The sequence below is a fragment of the Chrysemys picta genome, chromosome 3 (assembly GCF_011386835.1).
Source record: "Chrysemys picta bellii isolate R12L10 chromosome 3, ASM1138683v2, whole genome shotgun sequence".
Lineage (NCBI taxonomy): Eukaryota > Metazoa > Chordata > Testudines > Emydidae > Chrysemys > Chrysemys picta.
In genome coordinates, this window is record NC_088793.1 from 144,678,896 (window position 1) to 144,705,395 (window position 26,500).

General features: G+C 37.1%; 1 protein-coding gene across 7 annotated transcripts in view; it reads right to left on the bottom strand.

Annotated features, from left to right (window-relative positions):
- The window catches only part of STRN (striatin), an 89,721-nt gene that overhangs the window by 27,856 nt on the left and 35,365 nt on the right, over window positions 1-26,500 (bottom strand). For 6 of the 7 annotated variants that reach the window (XM_042848425.2, XM_005296257.5, XM_005296255.5 and 3 more), the window contains exons 3-7: window positions 25,282-25,355; window positions 22,724-22,802; window positions 20,387-20,554; window positions 7,995-8,130; window positions 3,927-4,062 (exon numbers count right to left, since the gene is read on the bottom strand). In XM_042848425.2, the coding sequence (XP_042704359.2) occupies window positions 3,927-4,062; window positions 7,995-8,130; window positions 20,387-20,554; window positions 22,724-22,802; window positions 25,282-25,355 (593 nt within the window). The remainder of the gene's footprint in view (window positions 1-3,926; window positions 4,063-7,994; window positions 8,131-20,386; window positions 20,555-22,723; window positions 22,803-25,281; window positions 25,356-26,500) is intronic. The other variant, XM_042848426.2, reaches the window with a different exon arrangement.

Below are 26,500 nucleotides of genomic sequence, written 5' to 3' on the forward strand. Positions count from 1 at the left end.
TGTGTATCCCAAGTTCCACTTCAATCAAATACTACTTGCTTACAAAATGAGACATAAGAATTAGGGCTGTCAAGCGATTAAACAAAATCAATCACAATTAATCGCGCGATTAAACAATAATAGAATACCATTTATATAAATATTTTTGCATGTTCTTCACATTTTCAAATATATTGATTTCAATTACAACACAGAATAAAGTGTACAGTGCTCACTTAATATTTATTTTTTATTATAAATATTTGCACTGTAAAAATAAAATAAATAGTATTTTTCAATTTACTTAATACAAGTACTATAGTGCAATCTCTTTATCATGAAAGTTAAACTTACAAATGTGGAGTTATGTACAAAAAATAACTGCATTCAAAAATAAAACAATGTAAAATTTTAGATCCTACAACATGCTGGGTCATCAATCCGAGACTGCTATAACATGAAATATATGGCAGAATGCAGGTAAAACACAGAGCAGGAGACATACAATTCTCCCCCAAGGAGTTCAGTCACAAATTTAATTAACACTTTTTTTTTTTAAATGAGCATCATCAGCATGGAAGCATGTACTTTGGAATGGTGGCCAGGCATGAAGGGGCATATAAATGTTTAGCATACCTGAGACATAAATACCATGCATGGCACTTTTGTAGCCGGCATTGCAAACTTCTGTTCTCACTTTCAGGTGACATTGTAAATAAGAAGCGGGCAGCAATATCTCCCGTAAACGTAAACAAACTTATTTCTCTTAGTGCTTGGCGGCACAAGAAGTAGGACTGAGTGGACTTGTAGGCTCTAAAGTTCTACGTTGTTTTGTTATGGAGTGCAGTTATGTAACCAAAAAAAACCCCCTACATTTGTAAGTTCCGCTTTCATGATAAAAAGATTGCACTTTGGTACTTGTATGAGGTGAATTGAAAAATACTATTTCTTTTGTCATTTTTACTGTGCAAATATTTGTAAGAAAAATAATGTAAAGTGAGCACTTTTGTATTCTGTGTTGTAATTGAAATAAATATATCTGAAAATGTAGAAAAACATCCAAGATATTTAATACATTTCAATTGGTATTCTATTGTTTAACAGTGTGATTAAAACTGCGATTAATCGCGATTAATTTTTTTAATTGCAATTACTTTTTTTTCAGATAACTGCGTGAATTAACTGTGATTAATCAACAGCCCTAATAAGAATACAAAAGTGTGTCAGCACACTATTACTGAAAAATTGCTTACTTTCTCATTTTTACCATATAATTATAAAATAAATCATGACACCCTCCTGGTTGAGAAACACTGATATAATATATAGAGTAGCATAAACGAGTCATTGTCTTTATGAAATTTTAGTTTGTACTGACTTTGGTAGTGCTTTTAGCCCATTGTAAAACTAGGCAACTATCTAGATGAGTTGACGTATCCCCTGGAAGACCTCTGCATACCCTCAGGGATATATGTACCCCTGGTTGAGAACCACTGATATAAATGGTTTCTTCACGTCAATATGAGGTGAAGACATTAACACATCCATGTATTTATAAATTCTAATAAACTGGAAGAGACTAACACTTGGACTTGGATAAAATTACAATACAAAAAACAGCGATCAAAGATGAGTTACGTCCATGGGTGATAGATTAATTCAGGAAACAAATAGTTGAGCTAAGAATTAATTATTTTTGGAACACCTTTGAAATGGAGAAATATCAATAGTTAAAAAAAGTTCCTAGGGAAGAGGCTAAACTATTATGGGCCATCAATGGGCTAAGTCCTTTTGACCCATGTACAGAAGGTCTACTCTATGTGTGAATCTTTCCCACATATATTGTGAGAGAGGGGAGAACGAGGGTGTATCAGTTTCTTCACTGCAGGTTTTTCCCCAGTCTCTGCAAGTCTGGTGATTTGCTGGGGTAGAAGTTAAGAAATATTCCCCACATCAGCACTGGAGTCATCCCCAGAAGTGTAATACAGAGGCAGAATAAAAACGGATCATGAAATATAAGCAGCATTACATTTAATGGCAGGGCAGGGTAGTTTTGTTTGTGGACAGCAGGCCACCATTTCTGAAATCAGGAGAGAAGTTTTAGCTGATCATGCTTTTCTTCCCCAAATTTGACATGGAATTTCTGCTCTCCTTTGGCAAAAAAATATTTAGAAATATGCAGGACATAGATGGCAGAGTTGTCAGCAAACTACTTCAGACATTAATATTCTATGGCATGCCTATGAGAACACACACTTACATACTTCCTGCACGTACCATACATCATATTTAATCCATTTTACAAAGCGGATTTTGAACTAGTATGTAAATGCTTTCTAGTTTAGAAATCACAGATCTGATCAACTCTAAAGGCTCTCAAAAGTAGTCAGTCATGGCATTCCATTGTACCAGTTTAATAAATTATTATTAAAAATGTTCAGGAAATTTTTGTTGCAAAAAATGTACTGTTCAAAGCTAGAAAGCAATTTTTAAACAACTTTACCATGTTTCCCCCTACTTCCAATATATTAAGTTATAAGACATTATTACATTTAATTTTTAATTTCATTTAAATCAAATAAGTGTCTTAAATGAATTGATAAAGGATTTATAATGACATTGTGGCAGCTTATGCTGACAGACTATTATAACTGTAATTACAAGCTGTGATATAAAGAATTGAAAACCTCCTTTGGATCCAATTTTACAAGGATTGAAAGCATACAACTATAAAGGAAATTATAACTTTCCATAACAAACATTTCTATATTTATTTTTTTTTGGAAAGTAAATCTTTTGTAAATCTGTACTGAGCTGTCATCAATGCTATTAAGAATTTATTTAACACCTTAAATTAAATAGGACTGATAACTGACAAACTCAACCTATTCACATTTCAGTGGCACAAGTGATAGATACAGTATGCTCAGAAAGCAGAAAAGATGAAGGTTTAATTATAAAAAAAAGCAAATACCAGTATGCCTTTCAAGAACTATTTTTGGGGAAGAATCATGTCCTTTTAATTACTTAAGGGAATTCTTGTAGCTATATTTAAAGTAACTATTTACAGTCCAATCCCAGGCCCAGTGATTTCAGTACACTGAGGGTTACTGCAAGCCTAAAGCTCAAGTAAAGCTTTCTTCTTCCTTGTGAATGGTGAGAGAGTTAGAGATATGCACTGGGCTTTGAGGGGGGCTTAGGGAGCTCATGTCCTCCCATCAGAGTTAACTGCAGCCTCTCAACCTTTTATATACTGGGCCAAATATCCTCAGAATCTATCAGCTTAGCATGCAGCTAGCTTATGTAGAGTGCTGGGGCTTAAGTAATCAATTCTTCAAAGTAAACTAGGTTCTGATAACCTGGCTGCAAGACATTAACTTGAACCACATATTACTAGACAATAGTTTATGAAATTCCCTTTCTAACTAAGTAGGTTTTAAATATATGCCTGCTATCTTTTCAAAGGACTTTGAGCAATAGAATAGACCAAACTGCTCAAATTGCTGCCATTTGAATGGGGGAAAAAAAATTAAATTTTTATGACTCACATTGCTTTCTGTATTAAAGTGGGAGGAAGGGAAGAAGATTAAAAACCTCTCATATTCACGTTCACAATCTGACAAATCAACGTTTTATAGAGCTTCTATAGTTTGGATAGATAGAAAAGGTATTGGAACTCTAAAAAGATTATTTAAACTATATTTATTTGCATTATTACTTAATAGAGGTAACTGAACAAAAATGTGAATATCTTAAGAATCTGTGCATAAAGCTGCATACAGAAAAGTAACAATATCTCAGTCTCTCAGTAACAGGATCTCAGTCTACCACCAAAGGATTTACAGTAGGACTCCTTTAAAAATGCTGCGATCTTGGCAAAATATTGTTCAGTTTTTGTGCTTAACCCATTTTCTGTTTTTCTGGTGTGATCCACTAAACTCCCTTACCCCAGTCAGTTCCATCTCCTGAACTTCTAGATTCTCCGTCTCCATCATCTGATCCAACCAAGAAGTCAAACTCTTTCAAAGCTTCTTCTGTATCTCTGTCTTCACTGCTATCAGACACCACTCTTCTCCTCACCATCTAAATAAAAAGAAAAAAGCTAAATTAAACTAAAAATACAACTTTGTATCTGCCAGTGCTATTTGCTTTCACATGTGGAACTAACAATTAGAACAGAGGCAGGAAAAAATTAAACATAGGGTACCTCTATTTTAGCGGTGGGGGCAGGGGGAAACAGGACAAAGTAAACACATTTGATTTATTCAAACTGTAAAGCTAAAGGAAAGTCAAAAACAACAATTTTTTTCACACTAAAGCAGTCAATACACAACCTTAGCACATTAAGGGCTATACTGGTAATTTATCAGGGATACAGTCTACAAATGTGACAGTCTGTATTCCTATGTTCACCCTTTTTACAAAACTATAATGGATTTAGTACAAAGTATGCCTTGTGAGGTATCCTTTGAAAACTCATAACGTGCTGATCATTATTGTCCTGGTAAAATATGTGTGGCAACATTGTATGTAAAGTTATAAGAGTCTACTGTAGAACATTACTGAGACTGCTTTGAATTCATTTAGCTTAAGTTCGGTATTAGATGCATTTTACCTTTTATTTACTTGTAACCAATTCTGACCTATAGGACTCACTTCTTGTAATCACTTAAAACCTTTCTGTAGTTAATAAACTTGTTTTATCTAAACAATGTGTTTTTGGATCGAAATATTTGGGAAGCGTCATTTGGGCACTACAAGACGTATATTTCTGGGGGAAAGTCTGGGATTGGTGTCGTCCTGCAATGTACTTCAGGAGTGGCTAGCTATAGCACTCATATAATATAGCTGGAGTTTGTGTGTGAGCAAACGGAGTGGTTGCTCTCAGCATAGCTGTGTAAGAGGCACCCCAGGTTTGAGAATTGAGGGGACACATTTATCCACCTGTCCACACTGTACCATGGGTAATGTCACAACAAGTAGCTTGTGTATAAACATATATGCAAGGATTTTAGTCCAAAATAAATGCATAGTGGTTGGTTTTTACAAGAGGGCAAAAGTGTACACAGCACTTCACAAAAGCATCAAGAAAGGCAAGTATCAGTGGCCAGATAGGCTCTACTATTCTGAAATCAGAGTTTTTGATATCCAGATTTGTCTTTGATGTGCCCCACCCTATAGACACACACAAAAACATAACAGGTGAGAGTCTGTTGAGTAGCTGGTGTCTTCTGATTTGTTCAGATTCATCTTTGCTGGGCAAAATGGTGGTGATGACGTTGCCTATTTGTTGCACATTTTACCATCACCATCTATGTTTTTGTCACTTCTAAATTGGATTTTCTTTGGTCACTAACACCATCTCAGTAATTTATTAAAAAACAAAAAGTTCTAAGCTACAGTAATTCATACTATACTAGTCATACAAAATTTATTTTTCCTACAACAAAAGTGGATTGTCTAGGTTAAAGTCATTTAATTAACCAGTGACTTAGATTTGTTATTGTAAATTTTAATGGAGTCTATTTAAGTGAAAAACTGCTTTTGAGCAGTACTTATTTCACTTAGGCCTGATCTATACTAAAAAATTAGGTTGGCATAATTATGTGAAAAATCCACACCACTGAGTGGCATAGTTAAGCCGATCTAAGCAGTAGTGCAGTGATACTCAATAGGCAGCCTCCGAGCCAAATGTGTTCCATCAAGGCTTCCTGTGTGGCCCATCAGCTCCCCTTAAAAATGTTTATAATTAAATTCACGAATAGTGATGCGTTGCCTACTATTTGCCTATGACTGTTTTTATCTCTGACAAATAGGAAAAGAGGACATTGTGAACCACGTGAAGCAAGTTTCCCTGCCTAATTCTATGGCAGTGTGAAGATTGGAGATAAATTACAAGGATTGTCTGTCAGCACTGCTTTATGGTTTTAAAAATGCCAAATACACGTCTCTTGAAGAGGCTGAATCAAGCGATTTAAATGACACTGCACAGCTATCACTGTTCGTTAGATTTTATGACGGTGAAATTTTCAAGGAAGAATTTTTGTGCTTCATACCATTAGAAACACACCCAGGAGAGATCATTTTTGCAAAGGTAAAAGGCTTATTGAAAAAAATGTTTTAGATCAGCAGAAAGTAAATTTGCTTGTTACAGATGGCGGTCCCTTGATGACAGAGAAAGAAAGGCATTTATTTGTACTTCCTCGGTCTATCACTATTGTACCATCAAACAACTAATTGTTCCGTTATTTTAAAATCATATTTAAATACCACTAACTGATTAGACAAACATGATTTATTAGGACAAAATTTTCAGACATTTTCATTTGATCAATTGTAACCTTACCATGCATTGTATACTCAAAAGGAAGTTTAGTCACTTTGTAGTAGTATTGTTTGTATTTTATATAATTTAGAATGAAGGATAAAGAATAATAATGTAGCATGTATTGGTGTATGATTTGATCATATCCTGCCAGCCTACCTTTTTGAATAACAGAAAGAAATAACCTAATGGGCCATTGGTAAAGATTCATCAGCCAGAATCTGTGTCTGTGCTGATTTCAAGACAGTGACAGACCTTTGAGGGTCACCAATTTGTTGTAGGTTTAGCATTTTAAAATAAGTAAAACAATGCCTGATTGTTTTCTTTTGCATTGCAACTTGATGTTCAAAATGTTCTATGTAAATTAATTTTGTTGTGTGTGTGAATGAGGAATGTGTGTGTTAAGAGATAAGCGTAAAGACCACTGCTGAACCAGATGGTCTATGGAGGAACTGGAGACAGATGCAAGGGTGCCAAGAAGCTGCAACACACCCCTATTAAAATGTCAGAGGAGGGCAGATTAAAGACTAAAAATGAGACAGGCACCTATCAATGGGAACAAGAAAGCTGTAATCACAATCAGCATGGGATAACTCCCTGAGGAACTTAATAAAAGAAAAAAAAACATTTAAAAAAAACAAGCACTCGTCAAACAATTGATTACAGCATGACGGTGCAAAACTCATTGGTCCCAACGAAGGAAAATCACAATATAAACAGGGTGCCTTGCCAAGAAACGTTGGGTTCGTCCTGCCAAGACTTCCCCGGAGCAGTGTGTCACGACCGACGGAACCCAGCTCCTCCCTACCGGTGATCAACCTAGCTGGCCACTAGATTGATCCGGACTCTGGACTGGTAACTATAACATCGCTTGGCGGGACTCTGTGTGTGTGTGTATGTGTCTGTGTGTGTGATGACTGAATGCATATGCTAATTGTTGTATCTTCAATAAACATGGTGTATTGCCTTTTCCCCTGAAAAAGATTGTGTGTGCTTCTTATAAGCATAACAATTTGACAAAACAAAAAGGGATTGGGTTAAATAATAGGGTTGGGTTAATTCATATATTACAGGTACATTTACTTTAAGATTCTCTACAAGCTGCTAAAAATGAAATGTAATACGTTTTGGGAAACTGCAAAAAGCATTTTCCTCAAATTAGTTTAAAAGTTTTAAGCCAATCTAAGCAAATATTTCGCATCAAATGGATTTCTGATTTAGCATTACAGATTATACTTCTCAACGTCAAAAGAAGGCAGAAGACTGAATTAGAAGGTGTGTGGTTCCTAAAAAATAAAATTGATCAGATGTTCATTAAAAATAATTAGGTTCACAAACTTCTGGATTCAAATAGAGAAGAAGGTGGCAGGAGGGTTATTTAAAAAAAAATAAATAAAGCTAACAGAATAGACCAAAGAGTAAAAAATAACATTTGGGGATCATTTTCAGGCTCCAAGTAGGCACGCTTACTTTGTGCACAAATTCAGCAGCGCAAATCTTATGCTTCCCAACGAGGCAGATATACATTTAATCATATATGGGGTACATTTAATAATTTGCATGAGGCACATGCAGATGCGCATGTATAAGTGACAGAGAATCAACCTGTTTACGTTTCCTTAACCTCACACTTTCCTTTTACTTTTCTGTTCACCACAAGTTTTTCAACAATGAGATTTTTTTGACCCACCGTTGAGGTATCAATCATTGTTTTCTCTCTTCCTTCAATATCTTCATCCTCATCTTCATCACTGAAATCTGCAGCTGCATTTTCAAGAAATTTGAAGGTCTCTAGCAGAGAGGCAGAGTCTGTCAATTCTGGTTTCCTGGATAAAAAACATATTTTGAATAAAGAAGAGCAAAAACAAAAACAAAAATTGCATTCACCAATCTGGTTGTTTTGTTCTGTAATGACCAATACTCTGCAAGATAAAAATAAGTCAGTTGGTAAAATTGGACAATGATTATATGTAATTATATTTGTGGGCAAACAATATAATATTAACGATGGTTTTTTTTTTTTTTTTTTTTTTTTTTTTTACCACTCTGTAATTATTTCTTACTCAGCTGCAATTCCCCACTTAGCTGCTTCAATTTTTTGAAGTATTTTAAAACAGTTTCCAGCTGGGCCCACATCACAAAACACCATCACAACTGGCACTCTTCTTGGCAGTTGCAATAGGGAGCACAAGGATTGAACAAGACAGCCAAGCTAGCTTTCATGCATTCACAGGGGCGCAGTAATGTGGCAGAGCAAAATATGACTTCACTGCTTCCTGTGATGCCCCCATCTTGCTGGGAAACAGAAGGCTCCAGACCCATCAATCACGCACCTTTGATGAGTACTAAATTTGCTACTGTAAAACAGTTCAATGGAAAAAAATCTGTTTAAGACTAAATTATGTAGTTAACTCTAAAGAGCAGTTAACATTTAACAAAATATAATTTTGCTAACATTCCTTTTGTCAATTCTGGCAAAAATCCAGAAAATGTCTCTGGAACAGGAAGGGTTGCTATGTCAACAACTGTTAAGAGAAAGAATCCAAGCTAGAGCCTGTGACCATTAATCGAGGTAATGTTGATGAACATGCAGTACAGTAAAAGAGATTCTAAGAATAAACACAATTAGTGAATCAGTACTTCAAACTCCTAGGATGAACAAGAATCCATAAAACCAATCAGTCTAACACTACTCGCACTGGGACAGAACTCTGAACAAAGATTCTGGTAGGATAGCTAAATACAGATGGAAAAGTGGGAAAAATCTCCAAACCCCAGAGATATACGGAGAAATGAAGCTTCACCTTGCAGACATATCGTCCCTGCCTTGTGCTCTGGGAGATTTGGCAATCTAATAGCATTAACACCTAATGCTTTTACTTGTGGTGTTCTTGCCATTTGGCAAATCATATGAATATCTAATATTTTTACTTGCTATTACAAGTGATGTCTAAAAATGCTGTTAACTGAAAAATATGAGAGAAAACGTATCTATTTTTTAGCTTGTTTACATTGTGCATTCGACAGCACTTTGTGTAAAGTCAGTTTCAAGATTTACCCTGTTTAGTCAGCTTCCTTTACTATTCGTATGGGCCTTCACACAGCAACAGGAGAGTGAAAATCATTAAAAATTATGAGTATGTGATTTGAAGAAAATTGGCAGGACTACTCAAGGATAAGGGTAGTAACTGAAATTACTTTTAACTCAATTAAAAAAATGAAATAGATTTCAACTTTACATTACCAATTATATTAGAATACCAGAAGAAAAAGTTTTAAATAGTTGAAAGTGAAACCTGTGGCTGACAGTTGGTTGATGTGTGACGCGTAATCGTGATAATGATAAAAGGCTGAACAGCAGGATAATGACAAAAGCAGCCGAAGTAGGGTCTGCTGCATTAAGTGAGAGGGGGAAAAACAGGACTCAGCTGAGGGCACCCTTCCCTATGGCACCCTTATGGACTCATAACTGTGCAGGGGAAATTCCTCGCACACACATTGAGGGCAAGAGGACCAGGTGGTGCAATATGCTTTTTTAATGATTTCAGATTTGGGAAATATCTGAACTCACTCCTTTTTGGAATAAAGAGCATAACTACCCTCACGGAACTCCCAATCCTCTTTGAGATAACGTAGAGCATACACCTCCGCCCCCAATTCTGTTCTATGAGAAGTACCCCATAGATATCATTTAAAGCTCTCTCTGATGTGACTGGTCTCAACATACCAGGCAACCAACTTCAATTCCTGCCCTGAATTGTTCCAGCAAAAATTTTGGCTTGGGAGCCAGTTGGTCAAAATCTTAAAACATAAGATACTAGTCCAAAACATATAATGTTCATCTGGCTTTCAAGGTCTAAAATTTAGGAGCTGGTTTAAACACAGTAAACTGTAAAACACGGGACACTAAAATTTAACTCACTGTTTTGTATGGTGATGCCAATAAGAGCATATTGAATTTTCTTTGCTGCTTCTAACATGACCCATAATATTTTATAATTTAAAATTAAATTATTTAATATTATATTACAGACAGTTATTGTCTTTGTAATGACACCTGAGATCTTAATTACTGGGGCTTTCCTGGGCCTTCCTCCCTTTCAGTTGCTGTGCCCTCCCTCCCACAAGGAAAGAGGTTAGTTCCTTCTCAGACACTCTTGTCAGTGACTAACAGTATCAAAGACTGAAGACAGGTTGTCTTAAATAAAAGCAGACTTTATTGGTAAATTACAGAAACAGAGGAAATTCACAAAATAAAATAGTTAAATACAGGCTCACCTTAGACTAAAAAATGTTTAAGCAGGCCAATACAGAAAAAGTCTGTGTCTGACCCACAGTTTCAAAGGCCTAATCTAGAGCACCAGAAAGGTTTCATATGACCTAGGGTAGAGAGAGGGGTGGGAGAGCGTGTTTTAGCAAAATCCCCTCTCCCGCTTACAGAAAATACAGCTTTTTGTTCTCCCCAAGGCCTGCTTTGGGCCTCATATATATGTTACATCACTTTCCTAAGCTATTTTTTGTTGACTCCTTGTCTCTTCCTACCAACAAAATCTGTTCAAATGTGAGGCCATAGTATCTTTAAAAACTCCCTTCTCGTGGTATGAAAGTTCTTTCAAGCCTGCCAAAATCTTAGTTAAGCTGTGTCTCAGACTGAGTACAGAAAACACATGCATACATATCAATTAGCTTATTCTTTTCTATGACTAGTGACTCTAAACATTTTGAAGAATTTTCATTACCATGCAGAGAGCCAGGCCCTTTATAATGCAGCATAACTAAAAATATGGAAATACATGTCACCAAATAAAGCTGTAGAACCACTTTAATATAATTTTTACCTTGTGTATAAATTTATGACAGGCTAGACAGTCTGTCACAATCTCTTTGAAAGTTCTAATGAATTAACACACACTATACAAGAAACAATGCAATACAAAATAAAAGTAGGAAGTAATACTTACAAAATGGTTTGGATGTAAACTGCAAGTTTACTGACTGAAGAAGCTTTCAGCCCATATAATTATGTCCCAACCAATGTACATATAAAGATAAGGCCACTTGACTAGCCAGACCACACCACAAACAATTTTTGTAAAAAAATAATTGGGGTAACTTTTAAAAGTTACTTCCTATTCATCTCTTTCCTCTTCTCTGCTTCCCTCTCCCCTATTTATTAACTTTTTTTGTCTCTTCCTCTTCACTCCATAAGTGCCTTGTATGAGGTTTCCAAGAACAAGGTACCAGTCCTGGTCACAGATGTGTGGCAGTGGAACGAGAGAGGCTTCTAAAGTGAAGCTGTTGTCGCTGGCCTGAGTGTCTTCATTGGATCAATAAGAGTGGGACTTCAAAGAACACGGTAAGGTGTTGCTTGTTGTTTGAAACATTACTCCTAATGATCAGCTAAAGCCAACTGGCCCAGTAGCTTTCCATCAGAAACCCTGTTTAAGCTCATCTGGTGTGAGTGTCTGGGTGTGGCAAAAAGAGCTGTTTTTGAAGCCCCACTCAGGTCAAAGCAAGAGGGAGATAGGAATAGAGGAAAGGAGGGGAAATAAAAAGTGATATTTAAAAATAAAAAATAGTTTTTAAATGTTATAATTGATTTTATTTACTATTTGTCTCTACTTCACACAGTATTTTGGAATTATTTCCTTTCTCCAATTAAATTCAGAGGTTTAATTTTTTTTTTCAATAAACCATTTTATAAGCATGCTAACACACACTATGTATGTTCATCAGCCAGTACAGAAAGAGCAGGTTGATTAAATGTGTAAGTGCTAAGAGGATTTATGGATGCAGGAATTACTCGGGTATTCTGCCTTTTGGAGTAGAAAGACATTTAGTTGCTTAAGTCCTGGTGGGAATGGTTTATTTTACTCCAGAAAATAAATCAGGTTCATGGAAAAATGCTTAATTATTCTCCTGATGTTAGGGAGCAGATTCCATGATGGTTTTCACTTGAGTTTATTTTGCTCATGTGCAAGATGTGAAACAGAAACCAGCTTTATTAAAATAAAAAGGTGCAAATCCAGTTTGAGATTAGAGAGAATACAGCCCAATCAGCTTTTTTTTGTTTAAAAAGTGATTTTTTTAACCAATGTTAGAACTCTTGAAATGAGCTTCGATTGGCCATTTAAATGCAATTTCTCATCTTTGAGCCCCGTTATCAAGTCCTCGGCATCATAAATTATCTATTTTATTATTAAACATTTTATTCCTTTATTCCATTTCACCAATTTTATTCTATTATATGTTTATTCTTCTGTCAATAATAAAAATATATCCTCAAAAAGAAATTAATTTGGACTACCTAGGATTCAGTTAAGGGGTAAAGTGATTAAAAATGAGATTCAAGGAATAAGCTAAAGATACTTAAATACTTTCATGTTGCACAAGGCTACACATGACAGTTTAGTGAGGCAGTTTCCATTTGTTTGGTTTAATGATATAAAACTTTGATGTGGGAAAAGCACTCATTCTGCTCACTGCAGGCATTGGAAATTTCAAATGTTAATAGAAAGTTATTTTTAGTATCTGTTTCTGAGTTCATTCATGCTGAGAAGTTGTACTTATCTTCTGTAATGCAAGAGGGTTGATCTGAAGAAAGTGAACATGCTCCCCTTTTAAATGCCATGAAACATATGGGAACAGGACTATCAATGTCAGGCTATCAAAATAATGTTTTCATAAATGGAATCAAAATCTTCCAGGAAGCATCCCAAATCCACATGATGTTCTTGAGTGTTAAAGTGTTCATGAGGATCTGTATATTAGCAGATATACAGGAATGTGTAAAAAGACAAATATTCAGCCATATGTTTAGTGACTACTGATATACTATACTATGAGCAGGAAAAACTTTAGCTCCTGACTTAAATGATTTTCAGATAGTTGGAGTAAGTTGAGCATGGTGCTCCAAAAATACTGTCCAGCCAATCTACTGGAAATCCAACATCAACATGTGAAAAGTTGAGACTATCCAGACTTAAAACAATTTTCTGAAGTAGTTAGAAACTCACACATCTTCAATTAAGCATTTCATTTTATTAGAAAAGAAAGTGACTGTCTTCACAGTACTACTGCAGTAGCAGCTCTGCCTACTGCTACCCTCATCCTCCCCACACAGGAACACTGAGATGAATAAAAGCAGTCACCCCCCAAGCATTCCCAGCTTCTTCATGGAAATTTTCCCATTCTCACAGAGATGCAGCATTTACAGCCAACACTATAGCACTGAACATTAGAATACTGGTACTCCTTAGGAAATTCTGCACTAAAAAATTAAAAATTCTGAGCCAAAAAACAATAATCCTGAGCACAATATTTTAAAATTCTGCAAAATTCTGAAAATTTTATTTGTCAATAAATAAATGTGGAAGCTCCAGGATAGCAGTGGGAAGCACAGGCTACTGGCTGCATGAAGGTGGTTGGGGTTCAGCAGGGGGTCTGGGTTCTGGGGAAGTGGGGCTTGGTGGGGTGGAGGTCTGGGTGCAGTTGGTTGGGCAGTGGGGTTGAGGGGCTCATCAGGGTGGGGGTTGAAGTATGGGAGGGCTCAGCGGGGGTGGTCTTGGCGCAGAGGTGGGGGTCCAGATGTAGAGGGGGTGGGGATTGGTGAGGGAGCCAGGGCTTGAGAGGGGGTCTGGGGCAGGGGGGTGAGGTTTGGCAGGGAGGTTTGGGTATGGGGGGGTCTGGATGCTTGGGGGATGGTCAGATGGGGAGCAGCTCCCCATACAGTGACCTCCTCCCTTCCACAGCTGAGGCGCAATGGGGGCAGGAAGTGGGGTGTGGGAAAGCATGTGGAGCTTCCTGCAGCCGGGGACGATTCTGGGGGTGGGTCTGACCTGGCCCCAACCACTCCTAGCAGGGGAAGAACAAGTTTCATCCTTCCCCGCCCCCAGCCCAGCTCGGACTAGTAGCTGAGCCCAACACAGGATAGGAGCCACCTGCTGGGGCATCCCCAGCCCCCTCCCCCCGCCCCATGGTGATTTATCTCTGCTGGCTGCTCCGGGCACCCAAACCGACGTGCCTGCGCTGCGGCTTCCCTTTGCTTCTCCACCATTTTCTGTGGGCAAGCAAAGAAATCTGCGGGGGCCATGAATTCTGCATGTACGCAGTAGCACAGAATTCCCCCGGGAGTAAATGCTGGCCATGAATATAGGTCAGGTGAGATATGATATAATGGATGTGTGCACACCAGGCACAAGAATTTTTCCCTCTTTAAAAAAATAAATAAATAAAAATCCTACAAAATAAAGTGATTACATTGTTGAGAGGAGAAGAGTATCCTCCTTTCCTCCAGAAACCTGACATCTGGATTGCATGCAGGGACAGGGGAAGAAGACAGAGTTTATCCGTACAACAGTGAGAGACATTTGGTAGAGGGCAGGAGGGAAATGAGAGATGTCTGTCTGTATGGTGGAAGGCAGTGGGCTAGTAGTGCTGATGGAGGCTAAGGGAGCAACAGCAATTGCTGCATTTGGTGCAATGGTCTTATGTAAGATACTGTGCTAGAAGCAGGCAGTATAAAAGCATCACATCTGATGCTCTTCCTGGGGATCCCCAAGTGCAAAATTCGACAGGCATTTGTCAGACAAATTCATTCACCACTGGTATGTAGGCAAGTCCTTTTATTAAACATTGACTGCCACCATGGTGGATTGATTTAAATCAAGGTGATTTAAATCACGATTTAAAAGCATCAAGTTGAAAGCCTAGATTTAAATAATCCATTTTAAATCAAATTGTACTTCTGTTATTTTCTAAGAAAGGTGCACTCTCATTCTCTGATAAAACCATTAAAATACATGGACATACAATAAAATAGAGCCTTTACGCTAGATTTGGTACACAATTTTGCTATCTAGGAGGTATACATTTATTTATATATTTGCTTAAACAATTATATAGATTAACATTTTCAGATTCATATTATTTGTACATTTTCAGTATGTTGGAAAATGTTGAGTGATATATTGCTTATTTAAAGATGCAGACTCACAGAAATGTAGAGCTGGAAGAGACCCTGAGAGGTCACCGAGTCCAGCCCCCTGTGCTGAGGCAGGACCAAGTAAACCTAGACTATCCCTGACAGGTGTTTATCCAAGCTGTTCTTTTCCTTTACGGGATAATTATCTTTTTGGTCATGATGTGTGTCAAGCCGTATTAGGATGATAATTGGAATTTAAACACACAAAACAGCACATAAAATTTATTTTTATTATTCAGAACAACCTTAAATGTTTTGGATATATAAATTTAACACATTTCACATTTACATTTAAATGATATATTAAACAGATGGACTAACTGCAATCAGTGAATTAAACTGATTATTTCAGGTCAGCCTAGGAAAATTTTCCAATATGCTTAAGTGAAAATGACTGGAACGTAATTCCCTACTTGCCTAAGACTCTTCAAAATGAGTTACTTAGGCTGACTTATTGTGCCATATTAATAAAGCTTGACCTCAAAAGCTAGAAACAGGGGGACATCTTTCTTTATATAGAAAAGCAGCCTTTAACTCAGTTTTTGATAGAGGCTCATGGATTCAGCACGTTTATTTTTTATTTAGATGTTTTAAGAGAATATAGTAAGTTTTGGCCTCAACATATTTTGTATTAAATTCAGATTTCCTTTAAGCAGATTTATTTTAAAAAAAGATATTTAAAAAAAAATTAATAATTCTATCTTTTCATAAACAATGGATTTTTATCCACCTTGATTACAAATCAATTATTTATGTGTACTTTTACTGTAACATTATTACGTAATAGGAAGGTAGTCTAGACCTGTTCAAGTCCTGAGAAAAGTTATAAGTTATCACATTACAGAAGCCCCTTTAGCATCGCATCTTATTTTACTGTATCCAAGGTCTACATTTCACTGGCTAACAGGTCTTCACTTGGCGTCCTCCAGTTTTTGTACCACCTTTCCTACAGTATTCATTTAATACAAACTGAAATGGTATTAGCTTATTACTAACAACTTACATTCCCATAATAATAAAAGACACATTTTCCACTTTTTAAAATCTAAGTAATGACCATACTGTAGCTTTAAGTGTTTAACTCTTGAGATTTCCTCCCAACATTACATCTGCACATACTGTGGTAGTCACTTTGGCCAATCTGCTCTTTCTGTAAATTTCTATATTGTTATATTGTTTTAAAGATTTTTTTTAATATAAATTAGTGTGTCCTCTGTGCTTTCCCCTTCTTTTACTCTGAGATCTGGGCATCATTTCCCCTCAAACTGTAGCATGTTTCCTTTCTTTCCTTCTGTGCCTTTCAAAATCCCTCTTTTTCCCTAGTTTGTGGTCTTTACTTCCTTCACCCATGTTCTTTTCCATCCCTTCTCAATCTGTCTCAGAGTTCCCATCAATTCTCTTTTCTTCTTCTCTGTCATTTCCTTTTGCTCTTCTTCCGCATACCCTCTATCACAGCACCCTCCAATCGCTTCTTTCTCTACTACTAACACTACCACCTCAGATGCCTTCAGGCATTGTCTCCCTCCTGCCCCCAATCACAAGCTTATTCTGGCTTCATAACCTTCCACCAACTCTCCATACACCATGGATGCGGGGAGGAGGTGCAGGTGATTGAAGTCCCCTATTCTTTCCCCCTCTTGGGGAAGTAAACTGTCTGGGACTAATGCGGTGCCTCACTCTGGGTACTCTTTCCTCTGGGCCACTAGAGAGTGAGCTGGGCCATCTAAACTTTGCCCCAGTTCTTCCCACAATTTAGGCAGAAGTGTTTCTGAGCGTATGTCAACACTGCAATTACACACTCGCAGCTGGCCCGTCCCAGCTGACTCGAATTAAGGGGCTATTTAATTGCAGTGTTCGAGTTTGGGACCCTCCCACCCCTCAGGGTCCTAGAACCCAGGCTCCAGCCCAAGCCTAAACATCTACACAAAATTAAATAGTCCCTTAGCCCAAGTCAGCTGGCACGGGCCAGCCGCAGGTTTTTAATTGCAGTGTAGAAATACTCTGAGAGGCTGATTTGCTTGGGTGTAGGGATTGACAGTATCAAGTCTCTGAAGGCTGAACAAATATTCTGACTAGGACTTGGCTCATCCTGCTTGCCCTTAATCTCAATCACGTACTCAGCACTGGTGCTCTTCAAGAGGTTGAGGAAGCAGACAGGCCGTGCAGCCCATCAGGACTGAAATAAAGGGAGAGAAGTATGGAATACCTCCTGCACTGAAATATATGATATGATGGTTGATCTCCTATGCACATATACCTTACAATCCAAAATATTCACATGTGGCTAGTTATACACTCTGCCCTGCAAGAGTTCTTCGTGATCCTTTGGTAAAACCCTGACATCCTTCACTTCTAAGAAGAGGCAAACCAGAGCTCTGAGCTGACATCTGCAAACACAGAGTAATTTGAAGAATGCAGAAACAAGCTCAGAGTACTCCACCATGAAATCCTCATATAACTGAGGGTCTATACACAAACTGAACCATAAACATTTGTCATGTTCCACACACATGAATCACCCAGATGCTCAACTCAACTCTTCTCAGCAGTTAGTGACCCTGTGCATTACAAGTGAGATGAGAACATCGCAATTTCTCAGATTGCAAATGCAATACCATAATCCTGCAACTACAAGTCTTCTAGAATGACAGATAATTGGTGGATCACTGAACACTCACAGCCAGAAATAGCCTGCAAATGCAAATGTTAACCTTATTCAAGTTTTTGTTGTAGCTGTGCTGGTCCCAGATATTAGAGAGCCAACCTCTGTTGGTGAAAGAGAGAAGCTTTCAAGCTACACAGAGCTACTCTTTGGGTGATCTGAAAAGCTTGTCTCTTCTACCAACAGAAGTTGGTCCAATAAAAGATATTACCTCACCCACCTTATGTCTCTATCCTTATTCAAAACAGACCTAACTCTGTAAGGTCAAAGCTTATGGAGAAGAAATCTGAAGGAACAGTTACACCCCCACTACATGCATAGTTCTCAAAAAGGAGAATTGAGTTGCTGAAGGAGGCAAAACTAAGTATCTGGTGCCACCAACTCTAAGGCCTATCTCCTCTAATGAGCGTCTTCCTAACAGGTATCTTTAAATGTCCTAGCTCAGCTCTATCATTCAATCCAATTTACCCATTACATATCTCCCTATCTGGAGCTCTCTTCCATTCAAACTAATAGAAAATGACACTCCACTAATCTCAAGTAAAACAAAAGGAGGGAGAGGGAGCTTAACTCCCACTTTACCTCAAACAAATCATTCACATCTCCTAAACTGAAAGCTACATATGCCGTCAGAACCCACTATTTCTTCAAGGCTGGAACAAAAATGAAAAACTATCATAGGAGAGAAATAAAGAGGATAAATATAGAAAGGGAGAATAATATATCTGCCAAACCCAATATCAGTTTTCTACAACAAATAGTCAATTCCATTAGGTTACTATCTCAGAGCAGCAAGGCTGACTTTAAAAGGTGCCCCAGCAGCAGCAGCCCTTGCCAACCAGAGGATGTCCTCCTCAGGGCAAGGTTTACTAACTATTTAGAAGTACAAAATAATTTAACAGGTTGGGGTCCCCTCATATGCCCTAATTCCTCATTTAACAGAATAATTTTAATTATAGAATGAAAATAAGTTAATTAAGTAACTTCTCTGCACACATGCCTGAGGCCAGTACAATCATCTACTGGCTGGGATTATTGTGAACTCCCTTTGGCGATTAGGTGCCACATAAAGCAGTTATACTTCAGAAGAAAAGGACACTACCTCTGCTACATTTAAACCACACCTGCTTGTGAAACAAGAGGCCAATCCTAGACAAACAAGGGTCTACTGCTTGTTGGTGATACTACTACCTATGGAAGTACAGAGCTCAGTCACACATTTTTAATTAAAATGATTCAGCATCCTTTTTATTAGTTTAAGCTCTTCAAAAGCTACAGTATTTCAGTCAAGAACCAAGGAATAATTTTGCTGAACACCTAAAGTGAGCTTCAGATATTAATGGTAGTAAGTGTGGCAAGAAAAAGATTAAAAAGTTTATTTACAGTACTTTCAGCAAAATATTATTTAGTAAACAAAACAGAAGTCAACTTGAAAGGATTAGATTTTTATTGGTAAATGTTGATAAACGTCAATTTCACTGTATACACACTAACCAGCGAAAAAATATTTTCCTGGATAATTGAAATTTACAAATAGGCAAAGAAAGAAAAATTGTGCTTGAGAACTTAAAGTTTAATCTAAGTCTAAAATCTTGACAGTGTGTTTTAATGGTTATAAAGCTGTAACTTTTTCAATCTCAATGTCAACTGTCATTAATTGTCACCGCACCACCACATTGCCTAACACACCATAATTTCCCAAACCTGTGAAAATTTAAATCAATAAAAATTAAAATCAATACTTAAATATCAATCAGTATTATCCATCAAATTTAAAAATAATTAAGTCTGGCAAAGCCTAAGCATAAGCATTGAACTTTGCTCAATTTGACTCATTGTACCACATTTGCAACAGTATTAGAAATATATCAAAAAAGGATTGGCATGAGCATATGGAAGGTACACTGAGAGTATACCCAGAATTTCACATATTTATCCATGTAAACACCAGTGACAAAGTTGGAGAGTTATAACAGTTAAAACTTATCCATGTTCAAAATGTTTTCAGATACTATAAATAAAATCCTCTGCTTACTAGAGATTATACTGTTATAACAGTAAGCACTATCTACCAGAATGCAGAGGCCTCTAATCTATATTAAGGTTTCCAATAAACCAAAGAAAAAGCTGACCCTGGCAGTTGGTATTTTCTCTTAAGCATTTAACAACAGATGTATCACAAATCAGAAGGTCTGATTTCCTAATGTCACCTTCCAATGGAAATAAAATTAAGATTCTCATAAAGAAGCAATACACTTAGTGAAGCGTGGCTTCCATATTCATCCTTTAAAAATTTAAAATAGAATTGGCTAGAAATATTCAGTCAATTTGAAGACTAAAAAGAATAAGTTTTCAAATGAACATAAACTAGATTTATAATAATAATAATAATTTGCACTTATACACAAAGATAACATTTGTTGTCTTAGGCACTTACCCAATCATTGCGTTTTCTTTAATCTCAGCCTCTGTACCATTTACCATTGATTCTTGATTTTTGTCATTTTCCCTGTCTGATGCATCACTTGAGAGGCCCAATAAAGCTCGCACTCGTTTTGACTTCACATCCAGTACAGTGTCAGTGTAACCCACCTCCTGCAGATACCTGTATGAACAGAACTCATGCTAGTCTTTCATACAGATCTCAATAATATACCCTTTTATTTATTGATTTAAATAATTATAAGCTTCTCCCTAAACTCATCTTCAGTACAATGTGTAGCAAAGCATGGTACTGCGCTAATGAAACATTCTAAGAAATTGTCTTGTACCAGCTGCAGAGGGGATCGTCTCTTGCAGTACCAGTCTCTACAGTCACTGAGAAAATCAAAGAGCCTAGTAGTCAGTGTTTATACAATACGTTATTCATTACATTTACCAAAAAAGATGGAAAAGGACTTTAACTTAAAATATCTGCAATTTATTCATACAAATGTCAGTTGCATACAACATACCACAACCCGTTTTATTCATCAAGAGAAGTTCATGGAAATCTAAACCAAACTTAAAAAAAGTAAAACTTAAATTTTGTCCCTTAGATGACCATTAGACAAAGCCTGTAAACACCTATTGTGTCAACTTCCCATTCTGTTACTGTAGCTATAATAGGACAAACATATGATTTTACGATGTAATGTATTTTGTACAGATCTAGTCTTACTTAATCATTTTATTAATCTTAAATATTCCTGCAGAATGTGCATTTGGCTAGCGTGCATAAGAGGTGAAAGTGCGATCTAATAAACTGAGCCTGGGATTGGGATGCATGAGTTCTAAAACTGGCTATACCAGTAATATGCTGCATGGTGCTGGGTGAGTCAATCTTTCAGTCTCTTTCCTCATCTGTAAAATAGAGTTAATGTTACTGACCTCACAGAGGTGTTATGAGGATTAATTGGTCAATACTGTAAAGGTCTCTGAGGATGTAAGTGTCATGTATTACATCATTTTAGTAACACACTGACTATGACAAACTAGGGCATTTGTTTTCCCCCTATTAATACAAGCCACTCCTTGCATTTACAACAACAATTACATCCTCATTGCTGCCAGTCTGGTGGGAGAAAGAGTCAGTGCTGAATTTCTGGCAGTCCCATAAGTTAATTATGCAAAAAAAGTCTGTATTTAATTTAAGCATCAATTTTATAATATATGATGCTGAATCATGTATATAACAGCACAATCTTCTTTATCTATGATTCAGAGAGGGAGACTTGTCCTCAAACCATTGAGTCATAGCCAAGAAAATATTTGTTTATTTAAAATGTGCCCATCAGAAACTATGGATACACATACAATATATTAAATAATAATCCATTCAACAAAAAAAACCTGGCCAGTGCCAAAAGTTATAAGGCCTTTCAAAAAAACAAAAAAACAAAAAAAAAACCCCAGACTTTTCTTCTACACAGTTCTGCCCACTCAGGCCTTCCCAACACAAAAGTATGGAAACACAGGTAAGCTTTGCAGCATGACATGAAAATCACCGGAACCTGACTCTGACAGAATAGGGTATAGGGTTTATGTGGGGACAGACTGGGTTACACAATAGAGGACCTTTCACTGACGTTGCTTTGCAACAAGAACCAGACCATTTAAAGCAAGGGGCTGTTAACTGATAACTGCGGTGAAATTGCATAGTTATGGGGACAGTCACTTGGATAAAATATATAAATTTTGACCCCGTTTCATCAAAGTGCACGCACCTTCCATTACAGCATTTCAAAATCACTGTAGATTACTATTGTATGTTCTCACTGCTGTTACTTTAAATGTATTGCAATAATCACAATAAATAGCAGGAAGATTATTATATGGAGCCAACTCTTGCTCTAAAAAGTTAAATATGTCAAGAACTGAAAACCACAACACAGACGGTGGTGTTCTAGTCCTTTTGGATTGGAAGCTCTTTGAAATTGAAAACAAATTGTGAAAAAGATTTTAAATTTTTCATTAGATTTTTGTGAATTTTCTTAAACCAAATTTTAACCCCCCACTACTTTTCTCCAATTTTTTTCCTTTTTGCCACTGAAAGCATATGAAAAGTGGTGAGTAGTTTGCCCCCCTCTGACTTTTAACTTTTTCTATTCTGCAACTTATCAAAACTTTTCAAACTTTGGAAAAGTTGAGTGACAAAAGGAAAAGTTAACCCAACTCTGCCACTCTTTTCATGAAAGAGAAAAGTCTAATGGAAATCTTTAAGAAAAGCCCAGTGACGCATTCAATTTCCAATCCTGTTTGTATCTAGCTCCCTTGTTTGAACTTTGACACTTACTGTCTCAGCAGCTGTCGCCCTTGTTTCCAGATTAGTTGACTATTTTGTTGGGGCTGAACCTCTGTTTCATTCCCTTCATCTGGAAAAGATTTCATTCAAATCAGGTTTTTTCAGTCTTATTTTTAAAGCTCTTAAAATAAGTGCAGCTCTGCAGTATTACCTATGAGAACATACTATAAAGACTGCCATCAGCATACTACTATATTCTGAGAACAAGTTATACTTGTCATCAGCACCTTGATATTACCATTATTTCCCAATATGGAACCAGTTAGATGATGGGTTTTCACTCCTTTTCTTCACAAGGATGCGGTCATATGCATATATCTGAAATTCTGTACCAGTGTTTTCTATAGTGATCACATATTTTAAGGTTAATTAGGTTCTTATAAAATGAACAAAATAATTACAAAAAAACCTTATTGGTGGAACCAATAAGGTGTGATATTGACACGATATCAATCCTTAAAGTTTACCCAACCAACGTCTAAGATTTGGTCATGGAGACATCTCTCAGTCAGGCCTACTTACAGATAACTTAAACTTCAGCCATATTTCAATGATTTGTGGGGAAGGAAAAAAATATTTAGCTGTTTTTGTTTAGACAATATTGGCAGTGTTCTTCCGGCCATGGTTATTTTAATAGTCATTCAACATATTTTCATCAAATTTTCACCTGAAAATAATCTTTTATTTAAAACCACAACTAAGTTTTTTCTTTAACCCAGATAAAGTTATTATGGCATAAACAAATGTGCTGCTGCCCTGTCAGCTCAGTCTTAAAAATAAATACATATAAAAGTGCCATATGAATGTTAAGTACTATTATTACTTTGAATCTACAAGCTTGCTCAGGACTAGCAATGAGAAATAATCAGTCATTTAGACATTGATTTTCTGAAGACAGCTGAACACAGCTGGATCCATCCTACAATTATCAAAACCTGTGCTAGATAAAAGCCAAGAGAATTTTATGCATCAAGACTGAAGTAAATTCATACAAACTCCTCTTCAGACAGGAAACCTGGAGGTTGTCTATATTAATGTTGAAGTAAAGACATCTCAGAGAGATCTTTGCTTCCCCCCAGAATTGATGACAGATCCATTATCCTTCAGGAAGGAGATTGAAAGAACTTGGACTGCTTGCCAAATGGCACAGAAGAGCTCTTTGAGAATGTCACCTAAATACAGATAAGAGTTGAATCCCTTGATTAGGAGAATTATAACCAGAATCATTAGAACCTCCAAGGTATCACAGAGGGGACAAACAGGATGTATCACTGGAAATAAGCCTCAACATTTTTTCTGACTTGGTCCAAGAGAAGCATGCAGATGTGCGTGGATCTATGTGCAGTAAAGCAAGGACAACTTGCATGGACTAGAAATAATAGAAAAATCTCCATCCTGAAAGCATATGAAAAACCAGCTTTATATCCCATATGGTGCAAGAACCTCCATTCTTTTAAGCAGCTACATGTAGGATGTAACAGAATTCAGTATTCTTCCAGTCTGGGTACAAGAGCCGAGTGGCACTATTTTGTAAGAGATGAGAAATAAGATGCCTCAGTTTGTGCTTCATTGTATTTTGCGTAGTTTGGGAAGGGACAAGGGTGTTGTTGAGAATTTGATAGGTAAGTGTTTTTAGACCATCTTCAGCACCCAGTAAAATAGGGATTTGCCCAGGACTCAGTTAACCAGGACAGTGAATGGCAGGGGTGAAGTGTGCAGAAATGACTTTCATGTAGGCTTTTTTTCTTTTTTTTTTGGCTGTATGAAAGAATAAAGTTGTGGAATAATTTCTGCTTATTCCTTCCTCCTCTCAAGGACTTGTTGCATAATCTGGATCCTGGGGAAGTCCATTTGGTAAGGTTTATTTTGCTGATCAGAACAAAAGGAATTCCGATTCCTCCTCTTTTGTGGCTCAAAATCACTCCATTTCTTTATGAGAAGTATTCATCTTCTGGGGGGACAACCCAAGAAAGCTATCCATAGATACACTCTACGGGAGAACTGTTCTGTTCCAAACTTGTGTTCACCATTTGTTATATATTTATTTTCCAGTTGTCATTGGAATTTTATAAAATTCTATAGTATGTACTGCCAACTTTAGTTTACCTCTAACACATGTTTGTTTCAATTTTTTTGGAATCCAAACAAGATCATGAATCAGGAAATGATGTACTAAGTATTTTGAATTCATTGCTATTGCATTACACTGTTATTGTTAATGCACAACAATTCTTCCAATATAAGATTCTCCAGATGTGTTTTCCACATCTTTCTGTGACTCCAGAACTTTCTTGAATTTTGATCTGAAGAGGAGAGAATAGATATATTCTGCAGCATCCATTTTTTACTTCAACTCATTTGATGGTCTAATTGAAGAAACAAACTGTACCTAGAATATCAGTGTAACAAACTGCATTGGCTAACATCTGTTTTTTGCAACATTAAGCAATCTTTACTATCCTCTTTGTGTCCACTAAGTTGTTCAACAAACTGTAACTAAAATTACAGGAGAACTTTATACCATATTTCCCTCACTCTTAAATTCTTACCAGAATCATAGTTTGGAGGCTTCATATCTCCCTGATTCAATTCTGTGCCGTATTTTAATTTGTGGTATTTAGCTCTGAAAAAGAAAAGACAAAAGGAACTCTATTAACACATTTAAAGGATGCTTGTAGATTCACAGATACCATAGGTCCCTGTTTTAGAAAGATATTTTTCCATTCTGCCCTCCCCCACCCCCCAAAAAACCTCCGTCCACTTTATTTCAGCAGAACTAAAAGGAAGCTATGTTCTATTTTTCTCCCCAAATCGCTCTCTATAGAGCTTTCAGATACTGGACTGTATTAGTAACTGAATAATTACATAATCAGAAATACCAATACATAGCAAAAGGAACAGAACATTTTATATATGTAGATATAAGAAAAACATTCTCTCTATAGCTATATTTTTACAGAGAATGTTTTTATTTTTCATGAACATGTGCTTCTTCTAGGCTGGGGCTGCTTTGGTGTTTTTCCCATTTTCTCTCACTATCGCTCAACTGTCAAATATCTTCTACGCTCTATGGCTAAGTCTACACTACAGATTGCTGTTGGCATTATGTCATGTCGGTCAGTGGTATGAAGAAGTGCAATTCCAGCTGTGCCATCAGAAATCTGAAGCATACATACAGCTATACTGGCAAAACTGCACTTTTACCAGTATGACTTCTTTCTCTCACGGGGGGTGGGGGGAACAGCTTTGCCAGTATAGCCGCATCCACACTAGAAGCACTTTTGCCAGTGTAATATACCCTAATTCCTATAGTGGTAAGGTGCTCCTAACACAGACATACCCATATGTCAACTTAGAATCATCTTCTTACAATTCTCATTCCTCCATGGTTAACACACATTTGGGTTCAATCAACTTTGCCTAGTTGTATTCTCCCCACTACTTCACTTTCTCCCCAAAGTATTTTTAACACTGTGACGAGATAAGCCTTGAATAGGGTTCTATGATAAGCAGGGCCGGCTCCAGGGTTTTGGCCGCCCCAAGCAGCCAAAAAAAAAAAAAAAAAAACGCAATGGCGATCTGCGGCGGCAATTCAGCGGGAGGTCCTTCGCTCCGAGCAGGAGTGAAGGACCATCCGCCGAATAGCTGGACGTGCCTCCCCTCTCCGGAGTGGCCGCCCCAAGCACCTGCTTGCCAGGCTGGTGCCTGGAGCCGGCCCTGATAAGGTCTTAAATACCTGTAGCAGTCAGTGGTCTATCAGCCATTTTC